Source organism: Artemia sp. Qi Xiang Cuo, chromosome 13 (genome assembly GCF_049724085.1).
Source record: "Artemia sp. Qi Xiang Cuo chromosome 13, ASM4972408v1, whole genome shotgun sequence".
NCBI classification, from domain to species: Eukaryota; Metazoa; Arthropoda; class Branchiopoda; order Anostraca; family Artemiidae; genus Artemia; species Artemia sp. Qi Xiang Cuo.
The window spans coordinates 23819255-23846798 of record NC_142806.1 but is presented as its reverse complement, the minus strand read 5'-3'; the positions used below and the strand labels follow the sequence as shown (position 1 = coordinate 23846798).

The 27544-nt window shown below is 35.4% G+C and overlaps 2 protein-coding genes across 4 annotated transcripts in view; one reads left to right on the top strand and one right to left on the bottom strand.

Moving 5' to 3' along the window:
- LOC148945098 (progestin and adipoQ receptor family member 4) overlaps positions 1–7102 on the bottom strand; it is a 48541-nt gene extending 41439 nt beyond the window's left edge. For all 3 annotated transcript variants that reach the window (XM_089099608.1, XM_089099607.1, XM_089099606.1), the window contains exon 1: positions 6883–7102. In XM_089099608.1, the coding sequence (XP_088955734.1) occupies positions 6883–7099 (217 nt within the window). In that variant the 5' untranslated portion in view covers positions 7100–7102. The remainder of the gene's footprint in view (positions 1–6882) is intronic.
- A 166-nt stretch (positions 7103–7268) lies between these two features.
- trus (programmed cell death 2 like trus) lies at positions 7269–26176 on the top strand. The gene is made up of 4 exons (XM_089099605.1): positions 7269–7358; positions 10942–11105; positions 18950–19558; positions 25858–26176. The coding sequence occupies exons 1-4, from the start codon at positions 7269–7271 to the stop codon at positions 26132–26134; spliced, it is 1140 nt and encodes a 379-aa protein (XP_088955731.1). The 3' UTR covers positions 26135–26176.
- Positions 26177–27544: the final 1368 nt, after the last annotated feature.

Sequence of the window (27544 nt, the reverse complement as noted above, 5' to 3'; positions counted from 1 at the left end):
CTGGATATGACTTTGTTCATATCTTTAGAACCCAAACATGCAAAAATAACATTAAGACGGATTAGTATAAAACAAAACCTAAAAGAAAGTACATACTCAACTACAAATCCGATAAGACGATGGTGGAAATAAGCACACAAAAGCCAGACCTGAGGGTTTTCTATGTCGCATATATATTTTTGAAATTACACCGGGAACACCTCAATTAGTCTCAAAAAAATCGTTTTTTGTCCAATATGGAAGATAAAACCAAAATAAAAAAATTCAAAACGCTTCACTTCGATCCAACATAAATCACGATTCTTGTAAATAGTCTATCTGTGCAAGGGATGTGAAAATATCTCCTATTCCATTTTTTAAAACTGTTTCTCAGTTCAATAAAGTCACATCTTTGTACGTTTTAATTGCAGATTTACTTTAATTGCAGATTTCACGATTTCTATAGCCTGCTTAGTACTGAACTATCTTCTGTACCTCGCCATGACTACCTCCTCCTCCTAGGAGACTTGAATGCAAGTGTTTCAAACGAATCAGGCCTGTGGGATCTCACTGTTGGACCTGTTACAATGGATAGCCTAAACGATAATGGAGAGAGGCTGCTGAATTGTTGTCTGGCCCGTAATCTAACGATTGCGAACACATGGTTCCATAGACAAAATATAGCCAAGTACACCTGGTATAGCAATGATGGATCAACAAAGAAGATGCTCGACTACATCATCGTACGTCGACGATGGCTGTCGTCTGCCTAGAACTGCCGCACCTACCGTGACGCTGAGCTCGGGAACACCGACCACCGACTGGTAGCAGCCAAAATTAAGCTCCGCCTCAAAGCTATGAAGAACAGCCAGTCTTCTTGGAAAATTGATGCCGGTCGCATCCAATAAGACCCCGCCCTGGCTGAGCGGTTCCATGTGGAGATATCCAACAGATTTGAGGTCCTCGGCCAATGCGATGATAGTGAAGTTGCATGGAAGTCCTTCAAAGAGAAAAACACTATTGCGGCAGCAACTGACGTTGTTGGAATGAGGCAACGGAAGAAAAAGGACTGGATCAGTAATCACTCCTTTTCCATCATAGAGCTCAGGCGAGAAGCACGTCTTGGCAGGGATATGGCTACACACAGACTGCTAAACAAAGAGCGCAATTCCATGCTGTATAAAGACCGCAAGGCTTTTATTGACAGCAAGGCATCCGAACTGCAAGAGGCCGCCAAGAAAAAGGACAGTGGAGCCACCTACAAGATTCTTCGTGAGCTGTCAGGTCAGCGCACTCAAACTACGTCATACCTTCGAAGCGCTAGCGGTGAGAATATCTACGACCGATCACAATGCCTCCGCCAGTGGCAGTACCACTTTGAGAAACTGCTCAACTCAGATCCACCAGACGGACCACGAGCTAGCGGCTGCTGCGGCTACTACCATGCTTGCTCTTGGTGGTCCTGAATTTACAGCTGAGGAGATAAAAGCTGCCACCCGCAAGCTAAAGAATAACAAAGCGCCAGGAATATGTAGCCTAACATCGTAATTCCTTAAAAATGGGGGTCCAGCCATGATCCTCTCGCTACAAATGCTGTTTAACCTTGTGTGGCACTCTGAAAAAATCCCCTCAGACTAGAAGAAGGGCCTACTTGTACCAATCTACAAGAGGAAGGGGAGCAAAGCAAAATGTAGCAATTATCGTGGCATAACTTTACTCTCAGTTCCTGGAAAGCTCTTTGCTATGTCGATTTTCGATCTGCCTTCGAAACTGTCGATAGGCAGTCACTATGGCTAATCCTCCAGTCTGCTGGCGTACCCACAAAAATCGTCCGTCTCCTCAAAGAGCTGTATAATAACACTGAAGGTGCGGTGATCGTAAATGGACAGCCTTCCGAATATTTCAAAATTTAAAACGGTGTCCAGCAAGGATGTGCCGCTGCACCTGAGCTCTTTAACTGTGTAATAGACCACATCCTGAATAAAACACAGCAGGTGCAGCCGTTTGGCATAGGCTTTGCTGGAAGAGTTCTTTCAGACGTCGAATTTGCCGACGACGTGGCGCTAATATGCGAAAACATTAGTGACCTCAAAACTACACTGGAAACACTGGCCTCTGTCGCTGAGAAACTCAGTCTGAAAATAAATTGGTCGAAGACCAAGATAATGCCCATTGAGAAAACGCCGTCCAACCCACCGTCATCTGTGGAAATTTGTGGCCAAACTGTAGAGGTAGTCAAGCAGTTTACCTACCTTGGTTCAATTGTCTGCTCAAACGGAAGCCTAGATGCCGAAATATCAGCAAGAGTGGCAAAAGCAAACTCTGTCTTCGGTTGCCTTCTAAAAACAGTCTTCCATAAATCCCAGATCAGCCACCTCACCAAAGCACGAATATATTCTGCTTCGGTTGCTAGCGTTATGCTCTATTCTGCCGAGACTTGGTCGCTGACTCAGACAGAGACGCTGAAGGTAGATGCCATCCAGACGAAACACCTCCAAAAAATCGAACGCTCCCGATGGTCCGACAGGGTACGAAATTCGGAAATCCTCAGGTCCTTCAAACTCCCACCCCTGTCCGAGCAGCTTGAGTCTTGCTCGCTGCGTTGGTATGGTCATCTGCTCCGTCAGCCTGCCCATAACACCCGCCTGGCTCTTCTTCGATTTCGACCCAGCTGCAAAAGGCTGGAGGCGTCCTAGGGGAAGACCACGCACCAGATGGGCGGATGTCATCCATGATCGGCTCGCCTCCAGAAACATCAACCCGGCTGAAGCGACAACCCTCACCCTGAGCCGACCACTCTGGAGAAGACTGACGGCGCTGACGACTGGTTCCCTCTACGCTGGCGACGCTGCCGAGCAAGAGCTTTAAGTAAGTAAGTAATAAGCGTATTACTGCAATGTTGACTCTTGATCGTTCATTGATTTCAAAGATAGTCACAATAGACACTCCCAATGAATCCCAAAAGTCTGTGAGAATGACTATAACTGCAAAAAGCTGGATCTTGGTTTTATTCTTTCGAGTGGCAGAGCATATATACTTTCCTTCAAAACTTTTACTCTTCCATTCCGGTTCAAAATGTTGTATCCAAGTTTCATTACATGTCATGGTAAAGCGAAGAAATTTTTTTTTTCATCGGGATTTTATTTTTCAGAAGTTTTTAAAGAGCTTCTACACGAGAACAATTTCTTTCTAATGAAGAAGTTAAATATCAAACAGTTCGTGGTAACGAACTGTAAGTAAGGAGCGACCCGGCTCAATAGTAACCGCTGAATTCAAATATATAAGTTTCATCAAGTTTAGTCTTACCCATCAAAAGTTACGCTCCTGAGTCAATTTTCCTTATTTTTGGAAAAAAGGGGGAAAAAACCCTAAAAGTCATAAAACTTTAATGAAAATCACACCATCAGATTCAGCGTATCAGAGAACCTTATTGTAGAGGTTTGAAGCTCCTATCTGCATAAATGTGGAATTTTGTGTTTTTTACCAGAAGAAAGATTATGGATGCGTGTTTATTATTATTATTATTTTTTTTTTTTTTTTGTATTTTACCAGGGGTGATCGTATCGATCCAGTAGTCCTAGAATATCTTGAGAGGGTTCATTCGAATGGAAATTAAAAGTTCTAGTGCCCTTTTTAAGTGACCAAAAAATTAGAGTGAAACTGTGCCCCCTCCCACGCTCATTTCTTCCCTAAGTCACCCACTCAAAATATTGAGATAGCCATTTTGTTTAGCATAGTCGAAAATTGAATTAATATGTCTTTGAGGATGACTTAATCCCCCATTCATTTCGGAAGAAGGGCTGTAGGTTATAAAATTTGCCCATTGTTTACATATAGTATTGGTTATTGGGAAGTATACAGGTGTTTTCAAGAGGAATTTTTTTCTAGTGGGGGGTCGGGGTCAGAGTAGGGCCTACGGGAGAGGATCTCTCCACTTGAGGATATTTCCTTAGGGAAAAAGACATTTCTATGAAAGGAGAGCCGGATTTCCAAGCATTATTTAAAAAAAAGTCAGTAATTAAATTAAAAAAACAAGTTTTTTCAACTGAAAGTAAGAAGCAACATTAAAACTTAAAACGAACAGAAATTATTACGTATATTAGGGGGTTCACCCCCTAGTCAATAGCTCGCTCTTTGCTCTAAAGTGTTTCTAGTACTTTCAAAAGAGCTATCTATTCTAATTAACCGGCTTTTGTGATTCAGGGGTTTTTGATTCGAACTAAATTCGAACTTTAACATAAAGAGCGAGTTATTGACTAGGAAGCGAACTCCCTAATATACGTAATAAAAACATACAAATATAGAAATTTGTTACGTAAGTTAATTCGTAAGTTACGTCAGAACACAATTTCGAGAAACCCCATTAGCCAAAAAGAGGAAAATTAATATGCGAATTTCGTTTTAAGTATTCATGTACGGTGAGCCAAAATCAAAGCTGCATTCATTCAAAAATGTTCAAAAATCAACTAAAAAAACAAGTTTTTTTTAACTAAAAGTAAGAAGCGACATTAAAAATTAAAACGAAGAGGGGACAGCTGTCCCCTCCTTGAGGAGGGGACAGCTCCTTTCATATACGGAATAATTTCTGTTTGTTCTAAGTTTTAATGTCACTTCTTACTTTCAGTTAAAAAAAAACTTTTTTTTTAGTTAATCAGGTTCAAAATCGGCTTCCTGATCAAAGCAAAGAATTCCATGCGAAGAGGTATTTGGAAATTAGAACAACGACAGGACAAGTAAATGAATATTATGGGGACTATGTTGGAAAGAAGCCAAATTTTTGCATTGATTGAATAAAAGCTGTAGTGTCTTTTCTCATTACTTATTAAATCACCGTCGTACTTTGGTTGATAGACCTGGGAACAATCAATAATAAAAATTTGACTTAGTTTGTTCTTTTTAAACAATGGAGAAAAGTTTGTTCACGTGTACAAAGAAATAGCAGAGCAAACAACACATATTAGGAAGATGAACAGAAAGAACAAAAACAAACAAACTGAACTACTAAAAATTACGTCTGTCGTTTTTGTCTATCGTAAAAATATGTGTATCATTTTTTTAATATCGTCTTTTATCGATAAATAGCATCGTTTTTCAATTTTCCATGTAGAACAGTTTTGTGAAAATTTTTGTTCGTAATCATTTTCCCTTCTTTATGACGGTATTTTCGCTCGGTTTAGGTTTCAGTGTCGCTCAATATTTTCTTTAAAATTTCTCTTAAAGCGTCTTTCTAATATAATCTATCTTACAGCCTGCAAGGTGCTGTTATGTAAAGCAATAGTGAAAAAAACTATCTAAAGAAAAAAAAATCAAAATGAAGCAAAAACCGTAAAAAATATTCATAAAGTCTTTATTAGTAATACTTTGCAAATATAATCAAAATTACTGTTTTCAAGCAGCCGTTTTGATATAGATTTTAAAGAATTAATCGAAATATGTATCGGAGATTTTGACCATACTTCGCTACAGTCTTAGAAAAAATAAATCTTGTTCAGTAATTTTAATACCTCTTCACTTTGGGTTTCACTTAATCATTCAGAGTAATTTCGGTTTGTGATAATTTTGATTTTATTATGAATTATTTGGTGCATTTTATGATTTGATATTGCTCTGTACTTTGCTTTGAAATTTGTTTTAAACGTACATTCAAATTAATCGAGAATAAATTAACTTTGTAACGAGTCAATCAAGGATCTTAGTAGCTGCAAATGGAAAAATTTATTTTTAAACACATTCTTCAATGAAAAAAAAATGTCATTTAAAGGTAAATTTGGAATGGTTGCTATTTTTGGGCTACACTTAAAAGTAGTTACGGCAGCAAGTAGTCCCTAATTTAGAAGAAGAGCTTAAATTCCCTTAAGAAAAGGCGGAAGATTAAAACAAAATTATGCCATTAAAATGCGATGATTGAAAATCATTAACCCAAGGGTTTCCGCCCCTTACCTTGGAAACCATAGGAAATCGTATTTTTGCTTAGGTAGCAGGTAGCACTGAGGTACATGCAAAGCATACTTAAAGAGACTATGGGTAATGTTTATATTAATGGACTATTCACGTAGCTAAGAAATAAAACTCACCTCTATGGTCAAAATTGCATCCTCAAAGCAAACTTAATGTTCATTTCTGTCAGAAATCAACTTTAACCCTACCCCTATATATACCAATTCAGGGTATATTCCAGTTCAGGGTATATATTTCACATTAGCGGGGGTGAGGGTAAAGTTCATTTCTGACATAAATGAACGTTAAGTTTCGATACAGGATCCCACTTTAACTATAGAAGTAAGTTTGAACTTTACCCCCTCCCCCCTAATGTGTTAATATATACCTTTAATTGGTTTATGTAAGGTTGGAGGTGAAGTTCATATCTGACGCAAATGCATGTTAAATTTGGATTCAGGATGCAATTCTGACTATAGAGGTAAGTTTGAACTTTACCCCCTCCCCCCTTATGTGTTAATATATACCCTGAATTGGTATATCTACCGGTGGGAGTAAACTTCATTTACGACGCTAATACATGTAAAATTTGGATTCAGGATGCATTTCCGACTATAGAGGTAATTTTATTTCTTAGTTACAAGAACAGTCCGTTAATATAAGCGTTATCCGAATTTATATGAAGAAAAACCCAATCAACGTAAAGATAAAAACAGAAAAACAATGAAAAACAAAAATTTTAGACATATCTTTATCAAAGTATATTATTATTTCCTTTACAATATCATGCTCAACTTATTAAATACTTTTTTAAGCAACAGTTTATATTTTAATGAAATATGTAGCGAAGATTTTGGTCACACCTCACTACTATGTTGAAAAAAGAAACAAAGCTTCATCATGTTTATATTTCACACATTTTGGCATCATTGACAGAACTCCTTGCCAAGAAAACAGATTACTTACCATGTGTAAAAATATTAATTGTCTCATTGTGGAAATAAATTAGGCTAGTAACACAGCCAATAGAGTCTAAAAGAGGTCGATATCCTGTAAATATATACTTGTTAAATTGTAAGTACGAAGGCAAGTCTGAAAGTTTTAAAAGATTTCTTGAATGTCTTTGATTATCCTTAGCTATATCCTTAAAAAAGCTAAGAACATTTAAATATGAGCCTTTCATCGTACTAGACGAAAGATGAACTGCTTGGGAACTGGAATAGGCTCGTTTCTTTCAATATAAAAAGTAGAGCTAGGATCGATGTAAGAAACCTTTTAAGTGATTCCATCATTGTTGCCATCTATCCAAAACTTTTATATCATATCTAGCAAAACATTTAAACTCGTGGAACATGACTATTCTTTTGGGAGTAGTTGATTCTGAAATCAGCTGCAAAGAGCTTTCCGAGACTATTGGTTTGAATAAAGTTGGAGGAGAATTAGTAAAAAAAGATTAATTTATTCTTTCTATATGATTTGGCTGATGTACAATTATTTAGTGGTAGACAAGTATCAACTCCAGGCTAATCTAGTTACATCATAAGGCCTAGGCTACCTTATTCTGGGGCAATGGTCTCAGAAATTGAAAGAACCTTAATTTTGCATTAAGTTTAAATTTTATGGTACCATGTTTGCCTTAAAATCATCCTATTGATGGAAGAAGGTAAAATCATAGTAGCCTAGGCTACTAAGCAACAAATTTTTCAAAGAGTCACTGCTAAACCTTGGGTAAATATAAACCAAATCATATTATTGAGTTAGGAATAAAGTGAATATACCACTCGATGCCTTTTTTTATGCTGATTATGAATATAATGATAATTTCTATTAGAAATTAATTTTAGCCCCCCCCCCTAGCCTATATATGCCAAATTCATGGTATATAGTCCTACTTTAGGGGGGATGGGGGTAAACTTTAAGCCCACCTTCCATTTACATCAGAAATAAAATTTGCCCCACCCCCTCCTAATGTAGAAATATAGGCCTATACCCTGAATTGGCATATATAGGGAGGGGGGTTGAAATTCATTTCTGATAAAAATGATTATTATATTTGTAATCAGCATAAAAAAAGGCATCAAATGATGTATTTTCCCCCTGGCGTAGGAGGACCTAAGTCTAAGTAAGTAAATGATGTAAATTACCAGATTGCAATAAGATATGGTGATCATACATAAGGACATCCACCACATGGCTAATACAGGAGTAAAGTTCATTTCTGATGCAATTGGATGTTATATATAGATTAAGGATGCAGTTCTAGGTACATATTTGCACATTAGAGGGGTGGGTGTATATATTCTGTGAATATGTAGGTTCTAAGAAATTCATGGATTTCTTAGAAAAAAGGAAAGAAGAAAAGATAAAGGCTCTCCCTTGCAAAATGTGTTAACTAGGATCATTCTGCATATTATGGAGTAAGAATTTTTTTCTTAATAAGGTTCCTTATGTCCATCTGGACTCCTATGCTTAAAATAGTGGTTGGCTAATTTAAAGATTTGTATATATATACATTGTCAAGTTAGCCATCTGGTGGTATCCCCATGCATAATGCTTTCCTTGGTGCTTAGGCCTATCTGTTCTAGAAACCCTACTCAAGTTCTTAATCCATTGACACACTATAGAACCAGTTTCTTTTGCTAGTCTAAATGGTAAAGTATTTAGACAGTCTGAAGTTAGAAAACAATTCTTACTTCATAATATGCAGAATAATTGTACCTAACACATTTAGTATGCAGACCTGCTATGCTTTACCCCCACCCCCTAATGTACAAATATATAGCCCAAGTTTGCTTTAAAGTATTATATTTTCATCATACTTTGGTATATTTCATTAGGATTAACCTAGCTTCACTTCTTGAGTGGGGTTGCTATAACAGATAAGTACCCTTTCCTCTTTAAGAGAAATACTAGGCTATAGAAAAAAAATGAGTTATAGGCTACCATGCAATTTCTCATTCAGCAAGGTTTCCAATTTTTATCTTCGGTGCTGTGACAATTACATAAATTTACAAAAAAATATAAAATAGCAGCTTTCCAGAAGGAGGCATGCTAAAACAAAAAGAGAGATATATTTATATTGCTAATTTTATGTTCATTTTTATATTTCTTTTTCACATTTTTGACAATTCATCTGCAGCATCTTCCCCTGCTAATGGTCTCATTTAGCCAAAGACTATATATAAGACTAATATAAGAACTAGACTAAGACTAACTATAGCCTATATAAGAACTAGAAGCTTAATTTAAAGGTTTATATTTTTACATTGCTTTCCCTTTCCTAAATTCTTTCCTGTGCTTTCTTTTGTCTTATTTTCTCTCCAAAATTCATATTTTTATTTTGACACAAAGCTGACCCACTTTTGCTAAGCTCTTAACAAAATGAAATGATTGTAATTTGCATTTAAAAAATGTGGTGAAAAAATCAAGGAATAAAAAATTGAAGTCAACACTATAAAATACAAGGTATAGAAGGTTCATAGAAGAGTTTAAATAGTTACAACCAAAAAGCCCATAATTTTAATGGGCGAAGAACAGTGGTGCAGTCCAAAAATAATTATAGGAGAGGGGGCTGGCTAGGGTCTCTGGGCCAGCCAACAGAAAACATTAAAAATTCCTCAGAGAAATTGGTATTTTAAGGTATTACTTTAAGTTTATTTTAATTCTTTGAATATAAGTTTTGAGTAGGGACCAACAATGAATGATAAAACTGAGCAGAGTAAATAAGATTTAAAAACAGAATATAATTTTTTTTCTTGATGGGGGGAGCTACATCCCCTTTAGCCCCTTTCCCCTGTGGATGCGCACTTTAAGGAGAATAATAAACTAATGAAGAAGAAGAAATATTAAAATTAGGCTCACTTTCTTCTTACCACCTTGTTTGCTAGCTAGCACTCTCAGTTAAAAGCATGGCTCACCACACCCTCATAAAGAGTATTGAAATCAAAATACACTCCACACCAGGTGTATAACTCCAGGATTTATGTTTGGGGGGGGGGGCAAAAGGGATCCATATACAGATACTAAAGAGGCATGGGTTATATAATAATGATTTTTCCAAGTTATTGGGGGGAGGGGGCAACTGTTCCCCAAAACAACACCCCTGCTTCTGGCTAGTCCACTGCTTTGAACTCAAGGAGCTGCTATAAGACATATAAATTGCATTAACTCTAATATATTAACACTACATTAAGATGGAGGAAGAGGGCTAACAAGTCTCTACTGAAAAGCTTGTAGGATCTAACAGAAGAAGAATTACTTCTGATGCCTAGTGCTATTTTTTACTATTAACAGTAATAACCAACAGGGTATTATTTTCAAATACTTTTTCTTAAATTGTATTTGAAAGATCTAAGTAATGAGGTAATGACTGTACCATAAATAATAAAACAGAATTAAAAGATGACTTGGGTTTCCAAGGAGAGGGGGGGCAGGACTGTAAAACAAAAATATTTCATAATTTGATTAAGTAATCTCTAAAAATTGAAAAAAACATGCAAGAATTGACCTCTCTGCTCTAAAATCCTCTAGCAAATACCACAACTGTTTGAGGGATGATCATAGAACTCTTGCCTCATCATCAAGGAAATGACCAATCATGATTGGTTGCGTACCACTCTTTCAGAGGCTTGTAGCGGATCAGCACCAAACACCATAGGGAAGTTGTCCTTCTTGAATCTAAGTAACATTTTGTCTACAGCTTGAGAAAGACTCCATTATTTGTATCTGTATATCTTCAATGCAAACTTAAATCAAAGAAGAAAAAATTAAGTTCCAAGGAAGTCTCTTGTGTTTGTTGTTTATAAACTGGCTTTATTGAAGACATGATAATGCTTGTAAATAGTTGAAAGTTCATTATATGAAATGTGTGATGAATAGCTTAACTTGTTAGATGAGTGTTGCAGAATGTTAGTGACTAGTTTTGAAAATTTGGGCAACTTTATCTTCAACTCTTGTTGTAAATCATGATTATTTTTTAGTCTATTGGCCATTTTTTTTAGCTCTTTCAAGTTTTTATTGTTATAGGTTTTGCCTCCATATTTGAGCAAGTTGGCCCAGGTTATAGAAACATGCAGAAAATGCAATGAAGCACTTGTACTGGTAGTTCAAATTTATGCTCCATTAGATTTATCTGTCAACCACAGAACACTAGCTGTTTTTTATTGTCCATTGTGTCCTCCAGAATCTTGGTGAGTTGTATTTTCATGTTTTATTTAGAACAAGAGGTACAGATCTGGTAAGAGCGAAAAATTGTACCAGTGTAAAAAAAAATAAAAAAAATAAAAAAATCACAAACACAATCTAGTCTTTGACTTTTTTGTGAAGATTATAATGTGCTAAATTGCAAATTACTTTTATGGAAGAAAATTGGCCTAAAACTTAAAAGGAAAAAGTTAGTATTTTAATTCAATTGCTGTGGCATAAGAAATTTAAATGAGAGAATTGAAAAAATCCTTCTGTAACTATACATGGCAATCATTAGAATTTGGCTTGTTCTTTGACCTTGAAAACACCTTCCCCAGGGCATAATCACCTTAATCCATTTGAGAGCATCAAGGTCCTCTGAACCTGTAGTGCTCTTGATGACTCCCAGTCTAACCTCCATTGCTTCTTCTACCACTCCTAGTCAAGTTGATGTTTGAAAGACTGGATGGAAGGAGTGCTGACAGTAAAGTTCTTTAATTAATTCCAGTGGTTAATTACTCTTCTTGTAAAATACAGGAGCTTAATTTTGGAAGCTTCTTTAAATGTCCTCTTGTAAGATGGCTGGTACTGTGTTTGTCCTTGAAGATGGTAGAGTGTACCTTTTGGAGTTTATAAGTCAGTATCATATCACTATGCATGCTTCTGTAAACAAGGGTTGGTAGCTTGAGCTGCTTGAGACGTTCCTCATATGAAGCTGATCTTAGGATTCTCATACACTTTGTTGCTTCCCTCTGAACATTTTCAATGAGCCTAAAATCTTGCCAGTAAGATGGACCAGCCAGGTACATGCCGAAATCAAGATGGTCTAACAATTGCCTTAAAAAGTTTATGAATATTGTCGCCTTTGGCTACTGATGGTACTTTTTAATAGGCCAAGGACAGAGTTTGCTCAGGAGGCAACATGCCAGATGTGGCTGTTGAACCTCAAACCCTCATCAATGATTATACCAAGGTTCCTTTCTTCTTCTCTTTTCACTAGATGGTCCCTTTTATTAGTTATTGGGTTTAAAATTGAATAGGTAGTCATTGGGTTATTAGGTCCAGGGTGCAAAATACAACATTTGCTTGTAACGAATTGGAAAGGCCAGTCTTGAGTCCAATTCTGTAGCCTGTCTAGATTGTGTTGGATTTTACTTGTGTTAGCAGTGCCGAAAAAGTTTGGCATCATCAGCAAACAAATGCATATTGTTTTCCACATTATTGGAAATATCGCTGATATGCATCAGGAAATGGGTTGGGCCTAATACAGTTTCCTGCAGTAGCCTACTCATTTTTATGGCCTCATCAGAGTAGATTGGCTGGTGACCTGTCTCAAATAAACAGACTTTCTGCTTGTGGTTAGTGAGGAAATTCGTCAGCCAGTCTATCAGGGATGAGTTGATACCAGCAGCAGATAATTTTGAGTTCAGTTGACTATGAGGCACTTTGTCTAAGGCCTTAGCAAAGTCTAGTAGCAGTAGGTCAACTGGATGTCCTTGGTCAATCAGGATTGTAATTATTTTGTATGATTCCAACAAGTTTGTTTTGATTGATTTTCATGACTGGAATCCATGCTGGTTGGATGACAAGATCTTGTTTTTGGTTAAATATTCAAGCAATGAATCATTGACTATGCGTTCAAGCATCTTAACCACAACTGAGGCCAGGCTGATTGGTCGATAATTCTCAGATATGGTGCGGTCACCTTTTTTGAATACTTGAGTTATGTTGGCTACTTTCCAGTCTGCTGGGAGCTCTCTAGTGGTAAGTGATGCCTAGAGGATTCTTGTGAAGGGATCTGCTATATGTATATTATCAGATCCTGGTGACTTGTTGGCATTCAATTTTTTTTAGCATTTAAGGACATATGTAAATTATACCGTGGTACTTTCCACTGGGGCTTTTATATTGTAGCTTGGTGGGGAAGGTAAAGGGCCATCAGACTCAGTGGTGAAAACTGAGACAAATTGCTGGTTCAGTAAATTAGTAATTCTATTTGTCTCTGTAACTTCTCCATTTTGCTTGGTTATCAGATTTTAATACATTGTCTATTGTGGTCTTGGCTAGAGACTTACTGCCAAAAGTTTTTGGGTTAGTATTTACTTCATCATTAAGTTTAGATTCAAAATTCATATGCAAGGCCCACATCAAGTTCTTCAGTTTATTCTGGCTATTGCAATACTTCTCTCTGTATTCAGGTGATTGGTGCTGTTAATATTTCTTCCAATATCTGCTTTTACAGTTGATTTCCCTCTTAATCTCTCTTGTCATTACTGGAAGTGTTTTTGGTTTGGGGATAAGTTTACTTGAGGTGTATTTATTTGCTTTATTTATTATTAATCCTTTGAAGTGCTGCCATTGCTGTTCTAGAGAGCCAGATAAGACGTCATCACATGCCATGCTGCCAACATCCATTTGAATCTTCTCATAATTAATGAAGGTCTTCTTGATGTTGCGATTTGTTCTTCTGAGGAATGTTGTTCTGATATCTATGGCAACATGGTCACTCTTCCCAATTGGGGGCATGTATGAAATGGACAGAAGAACTTCTGGTCTCTGGAGAAATATCAAGTCGAGAAGGCTTGGCTGCTGACTAAACCTAAAACGTTTTGGCTTGTTGACGATTTGGTGGAGATGGATATCATGAACAATGTCAATGATTTGGCTTGTAGGACCAAAAGGGACGTAGGGAAACTGGCCTTTCCATGTTAGACTAGGCAGGTTGAAGTCACCTGCAACTTAGTAGGTCCCCATGGTGGGTGTCTGTAATCTTGTGGATGAGCTCTGCTAGTTTCCTATCTGTTTCCTATATATATATATATATAGCTTATACAAATGAATAATTTTACGGTTTCTTGTCCAAGGGGGCAAATGTAGAAGATATTTAGCAAATCTGAAGAAGATTGATCGTAGGTGCTTTTTATCTGTAACTGTAAAGAATCTCAAGAAAGTAGCAATGTAAAGAAGATGAGGAAGGGCTGTGGCTTTGTCAATGTATGCTATAATATAACGGTTAGAACGTAGTTTGCTTTTTACGATTACAGAGTAAGAGATGCTAATTTTAGGCTCAACGTGAGAAATCAGCAAACTACGTGTGTGGCCAATAGATGTGCCAATTGCGAGGCCCAGGTATGAAATATGGTCTGAGGGTTTAACAAGAGAACCGTCCATATTTATAAGAGAAGTAGAGGGATTTCGCCAATTGAAAAGGATTACTTCGGATTTCTCAGGATTAAAAGACAGACCAATTTTTGAATATTCATCTTTGAGGATTTTGAAATTCTGCTCAATGCGCTGGATCGTACGGCTGAGATTCAGGATCTCATCAGCATAACAAATAAGAGACATATCGATTCTCTCAAGAATACATGAAGGAAGACACTTTGCCTGCGCTTGCAGGACACTATTATTGAACAGGTTTGGGGAAGTGATAGCTCCCTGTCTAGTCCCCTTCTTAACAAGGATGGGGTACTGAGGATTCACAAGCATATTCGAGGGAATCGAAGAGTTTGGCCTCACACGAGAATTAATGCAATTATATAGGGAAGGATGAAGAACTGACTGCACGGAAAAACGGGATGGAAGTTTTAGACACACTCTAAGATTCATATATAAATCCCTGAAAACACGGAAAACTGATGGGCTTACGCCTAGCCTTGCCATATGAAGAAGCATCGACGAATGAATAAAGGACTTGAACTTACATTTAACGTCATTTCCGGCAAGGATCATACTTTCTCCCGAAGATTCAGCGTCGGCGAGGGCAGTAAAAACTGCTGTAAGAGCATGAGAACAGCCAAGATTAGCCTGAAAACCGAACTGATATGGGGGAACGTAACATTTCTGTCTTAATTCATCAAGAAAAAGAAGCTCGAGAAGTTTGCATGTTGTAGTAGATACGGTGATGGGACGGAAAGAGGAACATTGCTGCTCAGATTTCCCTTTTTTGGGAATCGGAGACAGATCACCAATGCAGAACGAGTATTGAACAATATATATATATATATATATATATATATATATATATATATATATATATATATATATATATATATATATATATATATATATATATATTATATATACTGAAGGTCTTCTAGCTTGTAATTCTATCCTTAAATGGTTTTGGAGCATACCCCAGGCTGGTCAGCATATTACATCAGGATCGCTAAATAGTTACTTAGCCCAAATTAATTCAGATTTGTTTTCCCCGGCATTTTAAAATCTATGATATGAAATGAACCCTAAATTTTGTAACTAGTACCAGGTTAAAGTCAGTTAGTCTACTTAACTGGCCAAGGGTTTCTTAAGTTAACCTAGATTTGCTTTGTGCTGGCTGGATTTTGAATTAAAATAATTTTTGAAAGCAAAATCACTCGGTTTAATCATTACTTTCTGAGAAATTTCAGCTTTAATCCTATACAGTGTATATTAATAATCCCAATTATCAAATTTCCTTGAATCTGTCCTGAGTTGTGCTGGTGTTTTTTTTTCTCCTATCTTCCCATCTTAAATCCATGAAGATTTAACCTAATAGTTTCCTTCTCTGCCCCAGGGAGTCTGCAGTGGTGTCAATTCATGAAAATTAGGAGGGGGAAAATGTATCATTGAAATTCTAGGTTGGGGGGAATTTTGTTGTTATTTCATTTTTTTAGTGAGAGTACCAAAAAAGCCATTTAAAAAAATGAGAATACCAAAAAGGTATTTTTTTAACATCTAGGGTGGGTGGGGGCGAAAAAAATCTTGGGAGTAGGCAAAATCCCTCAGTTGACATAAAACGTTGATTAAGATATTCAGACTGGAATCACTTTTAAGATTTAATTGGGAATGGATCTAAGTGTTAGCTACAAGAAAATTAAAATGTTGAACATAAAATACTTGCTTAACTGATTTTAATTTTAGTTGTTTTTTTTTCATATTGCACTGAAAAGAAATGGGTCTTCCATGCACAAAATTCGATGATTAACTAGATAAATTTGTAAATATTTAGTTGCCAGTAAAAGTAATAGTTTTGCTGGCTAGATAATGGTAAAAAAAAGACACCTGTATATCTTAAGGACTCTCCCATCCCTCTCTTCTTGTGCAGCAGTGAAAAACATTGCTATCTTTATTTTTGATTCTTTTAATATGTAGGCTATGCACTTAAAGATACTGCAGAGTGTCAGACAGAGAGAAATTAGAAATTGATTCAAATTGTTGTAAATATGTTAAATTTTCACTTTAAGTTTCAGTAATGCAGCTACAGTCTAGTAATTGCAGTGTCTAGAATTATAAATAATCACATATTGCAACATAACAAAATAATCATGGAATTCAGCTACTTTGCTCCATAAATTCTCTAAAGTTGCTATGCCTTGTCATTACTGATGGGTCTCAGGAACCATTCAACCAGGGAACACACTGATTTATCCTTCTTGGACATTGTAAAAATAACATTTCTATGGCATGTTCTGGGATATTGTAAGAAAAACATTTCTGGTTTCCTGGACATTGTAACTGCTAAAGTGCAGCCGTGTTACTGATGCTTGTATGAAAAACAGTTTGGCTGGTCTGTTAAAAATGTTACCCTTAGTTTCAAATATTAATCTGACATATCGCGGTCGTTCCGTGCTAATCTTATGTGACACATAGGATGATCTTTAGTTAAGATGTCTTCCATATTAGTGTTCAAAACTGCATAAAATGATGCGACCCCTAAGTCTCTCAAAACATAATTATAAAACTAATTCCAAAAGTAATAAACCCTATTTTTACTTGCACATTTTGTGCGAATTTCCTTATAAATCCCCCTTGTTTTTTTCTATTAGCCATTAAGGTGATGCATTTATGAAACAATTATCTGTTTTTTTGTTTGGTTTTTCTGTTTGTTATTTTTAGTCATGGCCACCAGAAAAGTCCATACTTTTGAGGAAACAAGAGGCATAAACTACCAAGAAACTCAAACTAATGAAGATACTTTTGAGCTCTAAGGAAGTCTCTTGTGCTTATTGATTTTTACTACTACTAGTACTACTAACAACTCACCGCAGCACCAAGCCGCCTGAGGCCAACACAGCTACGCACGCTCCTCCTCCACCCCAATCTATTCAAAGCCTCCCTTTTTACACCCTCCCACGAAGTTCCCATTTCCTTAAAATCTTTCTTTATGACGTCCTCCCACCCCAGACGGGGACGACCTGCTTTCCGTTTAGCCCTAGACGGTTGGCTGAAAAGAACAATCTTCGGCAATCTATCATCCTTCATCCGCACAACGTACCCTAGCCACCTCAACCTTTCTTTCATTATAGCCCTGGAGGGCGGTATTGAACGACATTTTTCGTACAGCCTATTGTTTGAAATACGGTCAGTCAGCCGGGCACCCAGAACAGTCCTTAAGCAATTTCTCTGGAAAAGATCTAGCAAATCTTCATCCGCTTTTCGGAGCGTCAATGCTTCTGAGCCACATTTGACCAATCTCTCATCACTGTAGCTACTAATAGTCTTATCTCGGTTTGCAGAATTGTCTCCCTATTCTTCCGAACTTTTTTTAACTGTGAAAAAACACCCTGAGCCTTGGCTATTCTACTTTTAACATCTTCACTGCTCTCACTATTTTTTACCAATAATACTACCAAGGTTAGTAAAGCTGCCCACCTGATTAATCTTTTCATTACCCAACGTCACCTTTTCGTCTTCACTTATTCCTAGCCTTAGTGACTTAGTCTTCCTAACATTAATTTTCAAACCAATTCTAGCACCCTGAACTCGCAAAACCTCTATAACTTCATTCATTTTGCTCACACTTTCATCTAGGATGCTTAAATCATCAGCATAATCCAAGTCCAGGAGACTTTAAGGGTTGTAATGCTTTTAAATAATGGAAAAGTGTCTTTTTCAATCGTTTTTTATGCTAATTGCAAATAAGGAAGTTAATTAAGTTTAATGTTACACATCAAACGCCACGAGGCTAAATAAATTTGCCATATCTTTGAAATATAGGGGAAAATATCCGAAAACGCAAGTGATCTTGATGAAAATCACATCATTAGATTCAGCATATTAGAAAACTAGAGGTTTCAAGTTCCTTTCTAAGAAAACATGAAATTTAGATTTTTTTCAGAAGAATGATCACAGATGTGCGTTTATTATTTTTTTTATGAATTAATTTTAATAATAATATCACCCAAATCAGTCAGTAAAAATGATCAGCCAGTCGGTAAAGTCTATTGCTTCCCCTTCCCCCAAAATTGGTTCTAGCAAAGTCTCTGGTTGGTCCTGGACCAAGTCCAAGTGTGCTTCCCTCACAGGGCAACTCTTCTGTAGCTGCCACTAATTTCCTATTTTCAAGTTACTGTTTTTAGCTTCAATTTTACCCTGCTGTGATAGCTCAGCCCCTTGAAACATGACAAAAAAATTAAAATAAACGAAAATACAAAAATAAATGCTATAGGATGTCCTTCACCATACATTCTGCCTATATTTTGGAATACAGGCAGAATACTCCCAAACTCTTACCTTTCTTCATCATTTGTATTTGTCATATTTCCTTTTTGGCTGCTCTGTTTTGCATATGGGGGAATTTTCGTGGGAGTGGGGATTTTCCAAAGAGCGGGACTGGGATACGTCTAGGACCCTTACAAAAAAAGAAGAAATAAGTAAGCAAATACATAGCATTAAACGTCAACTGTATTTTTCCTAGTATTTGAAACATTCTTCAAGATGATATGTGCATAAGAAATTTTGGAAAGGTATTTTTTTGATTTTATCCCTCTGCATAATTAAAAAAAAAATTTATATTTATAATTTTATGTATTTTGTCATAGTTTCCATAATTTATAATTATCTAAATTTTTTAAAACTCATTTTTTAGTTATACATGTTGGAGAATAGAATTTCCTGATGATGAAAGCAAAGTAAAAAAAAACAATACTGGGTTCGACTCGTCTGACTGGGGTGAAGAAGATGATTGGGGTAATTCATCTCCTTTTTTAGTAGAACCATCTACTTCTTATAAACCATCAACACAACTTGCAAATTTAAAAATATCTGAAGAGACATCCACATTTGAGACACCCAAAATTGAAACTCTCGATTGTGTACCAGTAGAGCCATCTATTGATTCATTAAGCGATGAAACTGATGATGAAGACCAGGTGTCTTTGCAAAATGAACTGGTTGAATTGGCAAAGATCTCAGCGTTACCAGAGTTACTAGTGAAAAAACAGACCTCTGTATCGAAAATTGATTTCCTATTTAAACCTTACTATATATCAGTTGTTGATGAGGATGAAAATTTTGAATTTAGTAAATATCGTAAAAAGGAAGAAGAATATCAAGAAAAGGAAAAAAGCGTACATGAATTTAAAAGTGAAAAGGAAATAAGTGCTGAACTTTATGAAAAAATAATACCAGCTCACGGTGACAGATTGACCCATAAATTTTTGGAAATAGTAAGAAGATCTCCTTATCAAATTTTAAGGTATTGTTTTTTTCTATTTTAAAGTTTATGTTGACCTACAAATCGGCTGTATAGTCTCAACATAACGTCTGAATATTATAAAATATTATAATATTTATAAGTTTTAGCAGTTTGAATAGTATCAAATATAAAAATTTTGATGCTTTGTTAACTAATTTAAAGTATGGTATTAGAAAATTCAGAAATATTGGTTTATTTTAACTGTAGATGCGCAAATTGAAGCATTGTCTCCCAAGACTATTGGAAAATCTAATGCAGCATTGCTAAATATGAACCTACCAAATAAACATTTAAGTTTTAGCTACCAAATCCTAGTTGTAGTTGCAACTGTAATCTAGTAAAGAACATACCTCAGCCCTTTGCCACCAAAAACTGTTAATTGATACTGATTAAAAATGGTAACTATTATTCAGGCTCAGCTAAATATAATTTGTAACTGCAGAAACATGATTTTGATAATTTTTCAATAGAAATCCTTTTTTGTAATAGAAAGCCCTTCAAAATGGCAGCAAATTGAAGTAAAAAGTGTACCATCAGAGTTGTCGCGGCCAAAAACTCTCAACAGGGGATTTTACAAAAGCCACGAATATAGCTTTGCTTTCAGGGCTTAAAATTTTTACCCAAAGGCTTATAGACAGAGAAAAGTAACTAATTTTAAAACTAAACATTGATGACCAATGTTACTTTTATTATTTATGCTAAGTTAATTTTAACACCATTACTGTGCCCTTGTTACCGTTTCTTAATATACCAGGAATTCCAGGATTGAAGTTGGCCCGTTTGCTATCAATGTAGTGTTGCCACATTGACTTTATTTTCAGGTAAAATTAGCAATAATTTAGCAGTGAAATATCTTTCTCCCCCTTTCTTTCGGGGGGTTGCTTTATAGGACGGATAATCGTAGGTAGACAAATAGGAGCCTATTTAAAAGCTAATATTTACATCAAGTGCTCTTTTTAAGTAGCAAACAAGATTGTGCCACAACGAATTGGCGTTTTCATCCATTTCTTCTGCAAAATAAATTTTTGCCTCATTAGTGTCAAAATTTTGTCGAGGGAAAGCTTCGAGATAGCCAATTATATATATACTTTCTTTATATTTGAGTAATAATTGTGTGTTTCAGTTCTCTAAAACAGCTCTATAGTTTTTCAGGAAAATTTGTATCTTGGGATATTCTCGGGTAAAAAAAAAGAGATCTAGATAGGTCAGAAGTCTAGGAAAATTCGTTAAAAGCCTTAATTTTGGAAGAAAAAAAAACCCTGTAATAATCAAATATCTTTGAATTGACTCAGTATAAAAAGACATTAAATTGCCTAAAAAACCCAAAACTGGTAATTGCAAAAATATTTGTATATATTTTAACAAGAAATAACAACAATTGAAAAACCTTAAAAAATAAAACCAAAAGTTTGAAGCTTAGCAGAAATCATCGTTAGAAATCGGACTTGCTTAATAATCAAATATTTAGAAAAGATACAGTATGAAACGACAATATGTATGTTGGTGACATCATTTTAAATAGAAATCGTTGTAAGAAATCGGACTTGCTGTAATAACCAAATATCTTTGAATATACTGTAAAAGGAAAAGACTTTGAATCGCGGAAAGAGCAAAAAACGGGTAAAAACATTTGTGTATATTTTAATAATTGATTACAACAATTCAAAAACCTTAAAATATTAAACCAAAAGTTTGAAGCTTAGTAGAAATCGTTGTTACAAATCAGACTTGCTGTAATAATCAAACATCTCTGAATACATTTTAGTATGAAAAGAGATTGAATTGCGTAAAGAGCAAAAAAAAAACAAAAAAACTGGTAATTGCAAAAATATTTGTGTATATTTTAACAAGGAACTACAACAATTCAAAAACCTTAAACAATCAAAACAAAAGTTTGAAGCTTAGTAGAAATCGTTGTTAGAGATTGAAGCTTAGTCGAAATCGTTTTTAGAAATCGGACTTGCTGTAATAATCAAATATTGTTGACTAGATTCTGTATGAAAAGAAATTAAATTGCCTAAAGAACAAAAAAACTGATAATTGCAAATATTTGTATATATTTTAACAAGGGATTACAACAATTCAAAAACCTTAAAAAAACTAAAAGTTTGAAGCTTAGTAGATATCGTTGTTAGAAATTGGACTTGCACTAATAATCATCTTTGAATAGACACAGTATTGAAAGATATTAAACTGCGTAAAGAGCAAAAAGCTGGTAATTGCAAGAATATTTGTATATATCTTAACAAGTGATTACGACAATTCAAAAACCTTAAAAAAGAAAACCAAAAGTTTGAAGCTTAGTAGATATCGTTGTTAGAAATCGGAGTTGCTTTAATAATCAAATATCTTTGAAAATACATCAGTATGAAAAGACAACAAATTGTCTGCGGTTAGAAGACAAGCGACAATGAGAATCCATATATAGAAGCGTGCCGGGGCCCGGCGGCAAAGCCGGAATTGAAAATTAAGTATTTTGCAGGCATCAAGACATGGTTAAGTTGTGCCCTAGGAATGGCCTAGGAAAGTTTTACCTTAGTTCTGCCCTAGGAATGACATATGTATGGATGATATATATATGTATATATATATATGATATATATATATATATGATATATATATATATGATATATATGATATATATATATATATATATATATATATATATATATATATATATATATATATATATATATATATATATATATATATATATATATATATATATATATATATATATATATATATATATATATATATATATATATATATATATATATATATATATATATATATATATATATATATATATATATATATATATATATATATATATATATATATATATATATATATATATATATATATATATTAATAATGACATATATATATATATAATGACAGATTGTCAAGATTTTGCTTTTTGGCCATTCATGTGGGGACGAAGGAAAAACAGTTCGTCCCCGAATGAGGTAAGAAGATGTTATAATAAAGGACTGAGAAGAAATTTGAACTTCATTGAAGGGCTTGAAGAATGAAGCTTTAAATAGATTGGAATAGAAGAGGAGCGTGAACAGCTCTGTTGGCCTCAGGTGGCTTGGTGCTGCAGTAGTTGTAGCAGTAGGATATACTTTTCGATATAATAATCTTACTTTATGTGATAAGAAAGTCACCATAAGACGCAACCAGTCCCTGTTGACGTGATCTTGTTACCTGAATCGTGTATATCAATGGGTAATTTGTACTCTTTTTCAGTTCGTTTGTGACAATCACACGGAGCATAGCCTACATTTGTTTGTTTTTGTTTGAAGGCAGTCGAGTATAGCATACATTCGAAAGATATTGTATACAGTCTTTAGTATTCACTGAAAGCTGAGGAATTTTATACGCAGTTTGGTAAGTATCTACTTGTTCTTGCAGAAGGACCCAGATGTTTTCCGCTTCCCTGGCATGTGAAATTCAGATGTTACTTGGGAATTTGTTTAAGTATTACATCCCTAGGGCTCACCCCTTCCTAGACTCACGAGTTTGGACATTTATACCTTGATTTGGCTTGAAACATTCGAAAGATATTGTATGCAGTCATTAGCATTCATTAAAAGTTGAGGAATTTTACACGCAGTTTGGTAAGTATCTACTTGTTCTTGCAGACGAATCCAGGCGATTTCTGGCATGTGAGATTCAGATGTTACTTGGGAATTTGTTTAAGCATTACCTCCCTAGGGCTCACCCCTTCTTAGACTCACGAGTTTGGATATTTATATCTTGTTTTGTCTCGAATCTGGGGGATTTGGAAAGAAAAAATTTAGGATTTTTTTTGGGGTGGGGTGGGGGGGGGGTCAGGTGTCTTTGACTTTATTGCTTGGGGAAAGGAGGCAGATATTGTTTTTCCTGTCTTCACAAAAGAGTATATGCTTCATACTTTTAGTATTTTTTATGTAGCCTACTCTTCTTATTCTTTTTCAATTTTTTCATTTATTTTTTCTTTTTACCCTTTTTTCTTTTTCATTGCTTTGACATTATTTTTGTTTTTTTTCTTTATGAGTGTCGCCTGACAAGCTCTTTGGCAAGTGAATATATAATCCAATGGAAGAGAGTAGTGACATGGGACATGGGACTATGGCTGGAAACGATTTTTGAATTTCTCTCTACGGAAAATGCTAGGGCGTATCTAGGTATTTTGTTTGAGGGGGGAGGGGTCATAGAAAAAAACTTAAAAAACGTATAAAGGTTTGTTTATATGCATTTTTGTTACATAAATTGTTACATAAAAGAGTCAAACATAAATCCTAAGGGGGGGGCAAATCCCGAACCCCCTGTACCCTTGGATACGGCTCTGGGGGGAGTCTAAATCATATCGTATTTGTCACTGTTATTTCACTGATATTTGAAGTGTAGTAGCTTAAAGTCTTTGGCCCAGAGTCATCATAGATTTTGTTCATGCTAAGAATTAATACGAATTGTGTCAGCTCATTCTAATTTATTTTTGACTATCGGTTTTTGTTAAGCTTGTGTGATTGCGTGGTATATAGAACTTTGGAAAGAGTGTTTTTGCGTGACTAAGACCTATCCAAAATCCTCGTTCTATCAAAATAGTGAGGATTATTAAAGGCAGCATAAAGTTTTTATCAGGTCCGTTGCTATATCTACTAAGAAGCGCTACTGTATTTTTTTTTGTCAATATTAAATGTGCTTTAAAGATTGAGTTGAGATTCCTGTTGTTGACCTGTTGATTTACGTGAGTATCTAAGGTGTCTTAAAATTATTAGGTAATTTGAGGTGATTTGATATTTGCTAAAAGACCTGGGGAATAGCTTACAATAAAATAGACACCCTTTGACTTGGGGATTCTGGCGGTCTAATCCCAAAACAGTGTATCTGCATTTTTCAAAATTTTACAGGAGAGACTCAGTAATTTTGCTTGAAGACCAGACTTACCACCCTTGGAAAAAAGTGTACGTGTCTATTACTTCCCGATTAGTTTTTATACTGATTCGCTTAAAGCTACTTGTTTTGCGAAAATTTGACTATATTTTCGAGAAAATAGACTTTCTGTATGCACACTGTTCCTAAAATGCGCTTTGAAAGTTTTGTGCAAATACACTGTTTTGTATCATAAGGTATGTAATAGAATATTTTCATTACCTCATTCTCTTAAGCTAATAGTTATATTCAGAAAATCAGTAGACGGGGTTATCAGCCACTTTAAGAATGTCTGAACTCATGTCATACTCAGGTATTTCTAGCCAAATGGTCCTTTAGATATACTGTTTTCAGACTAGTTATTGTTCTGTAGTCTTTTGATTGCTTCGTCAATGCATTGTTTTGGATTTTGAAAGTCAGATAATGTAGCAAATACACCGTGAAGTTCAATCGCCAATTTAATAAATCGTAGGAGTTACAGCAACTTGGATAATAATAGCGTGAAGAACTGTACAAGAACTGCCAATCTCAACTCGAAATCGAGAAAATGTGCAGATCGGACACTATTTCGTGATCGGACAGTCGAGTCCATTATATTCTAAACTATTCTTTATCTTTATGTTGACACAAAAACGAACACAAAAAGAGCATAGTGATTGTCTCCAGCACCGTTTGCGCATGACAATGGTGGTGCAAACAAGCACAAAACCAAATTGTTGGCTTTTCAACACTACAAATTCAACAATGAGAAAGTAAATTGAAGAACTTGCATTGTAAGGTATTTCTTGCAGTAGTTTTAACATTTACTATTCCTGCTACTACTAGGCCTACTACTTCTGAAAACACATTTTAGTAAAAAGCCACCTCAGGCCAACAGAGCTACAAACACTCCTCATTCACCACAGTCGGTTCAGCGCTTGACTTTCTAAACGCTTAAAGAGTCTTTAAAATACTCAACGAGTTAAACATGGTTTTCTAAAACGTTAAGTTTTAACAGAACTTTTTACTTTTACTATGTTCTTTAATACAGTTGACAAGTTAAATTACTGCTACTGTTACTACTTACAACTTACCGTAGCACCAAGCCACCTGAGGCCAACAAAGCTATGCACGCTCCTCCTCCATCCCAAATAATGGGATGTTTACAAACAAGTTGAATTAAACTGAAATTAAATTGAAGAGTTTGTATAGTAATGTTTTTTTGTATTGCTTTTAGAATTTCCTGCCACTGCTACTATTGACAATTCATTTGAGTACCAACTCACCTGTATCCTTCAGTACCAACGCACCTTCCCCTTAACCTATTCAGAGCTTGGCCCCCTTGAAGTGTTTAAAATACGCGTTGAATTAAGCATGGCGTGTATCTTTTTTTTTAGGTACTCACAAGACCGTGGAAAGGGAGCTGCGCTGCTCAAAGAGATGAAAGACCAAAACGGGTTATGTAGAACCTGTGGTCATCCTGCCATCTTTGAATTGCAACTCATGCCTTATTTTAATAGATGCCTCAAGGCAATCGGCAAAAACAGTCTTGAAGACGTTAATGTTCAATTGAACTTCGGCACAATTATCATACTAACTTGTGAACGCAGCTGTTGGGATTCAAGCATACCATTTAGAGAAGAAATTGTTATTTTTCAACCCGAACCTTTGTAAGTTTTAATTGAAAAAAAAATATAACGGTTTTGATTACGTAAACTTAAATGCCTGAATTAGAAATTAGAACATTACCTATGTTTTTATTTTTATTTCAAGTTTGTTTTTTTTTGGTGGGGGGGGGGGCTAGGAGTATCTAAACAGTATACGTTTGGTCTCATTTCTGCAGTTTTAATCTCCATGAAGTATTATGTTTCTCGTGAATTTAAATGTATTTTTTTTTATTTATTTGTATTTTTTTGCTTTTACTCATATTTTTAAAAAAAAAGCGAAAGTTTGAGTTAGACAATGAGATACGATAACAAAGCTTAATAGTCGACTATCGTATTCTAATAAACGCGAATCCACATTTCAGTGACAAACAGTATAAAACCCAAAAGATGAAGGATGCACATAAAAAAAGCAAAAAAGAAATAACAAACTAGTTGAAAACAAGCGATGAAAGTGAAAAAAGTGAAACGAGAACCCTGAGCTTGAGGTGCGTCAAAAAGGAGTATAAATCAAAAGAAATAACTTAAAGTATGTAAGAACAAAAAAAGTGATAATAAAAGAAGACTAAGAAAAGGACGAAAGAATGATGCGTATTTAAGGAAAGATTTTATTTTATTGTTAGTATTTGTTAGATGCTTTGTTATTTGGAAATGTGACTTCTTCGATCCGTAGCGATACGAATTGGTAAGTTGGAACAGCTGAGAGGCCTACGCGTGGTCTTGTTGTATTTTGAAAGTTAATGAGAATGTCCTCTTTGAGTATGTTAGTGAGGATAGAGGATTTGGCAAACCGAAGGCAAATGCTGCCTTTTAGGGTGGCATGGCAGGAAGGTATAAAAAGGAAGAAGTATTGAATTTTGAGATAATTTGAACAGAATTAAATGTATTACATAGTTCTCGAGGTAGAAGGGGATACCATACCGAGCAGAATTTTTCCAAAAGTGTTGTGGAGCATAAGGACGCGGAGGGAACTTATTTTGGAGCCATTTGAAACTTTGGAGTCGTGATCCAAATGTCTCTGATACCGTGTATGTACTGGTTTCGTTTTACTTGGTTACTTATTTATTATTTCGTTTCTTCCCTATTATATTGTACATAATCGAGAATTTGTATCGTGAAGATCAGACAATAACCGGTCTTCACGGTCGTGGTCTGGGCGGCCCCCTTCCATAATTCTTTGTTGTAGTTTCGATAATTGTGATGCTAAACTATTATACTTTCATTATGTTTTGGCATATTTATTATGAAAAACCTAACTTCACTTTTCGAATGTGTACCATAAAATAGAGAAGTACCCTTATATCTTACTAATCTATTATTTCATCAGTGTCTATACGGGTTTACAGCGGGTTTTGTCATCAGGCAAACATTTGCAGAGCTTATTTCATAACTGTGTCGGAATACTGTTAACTTTTTGTAA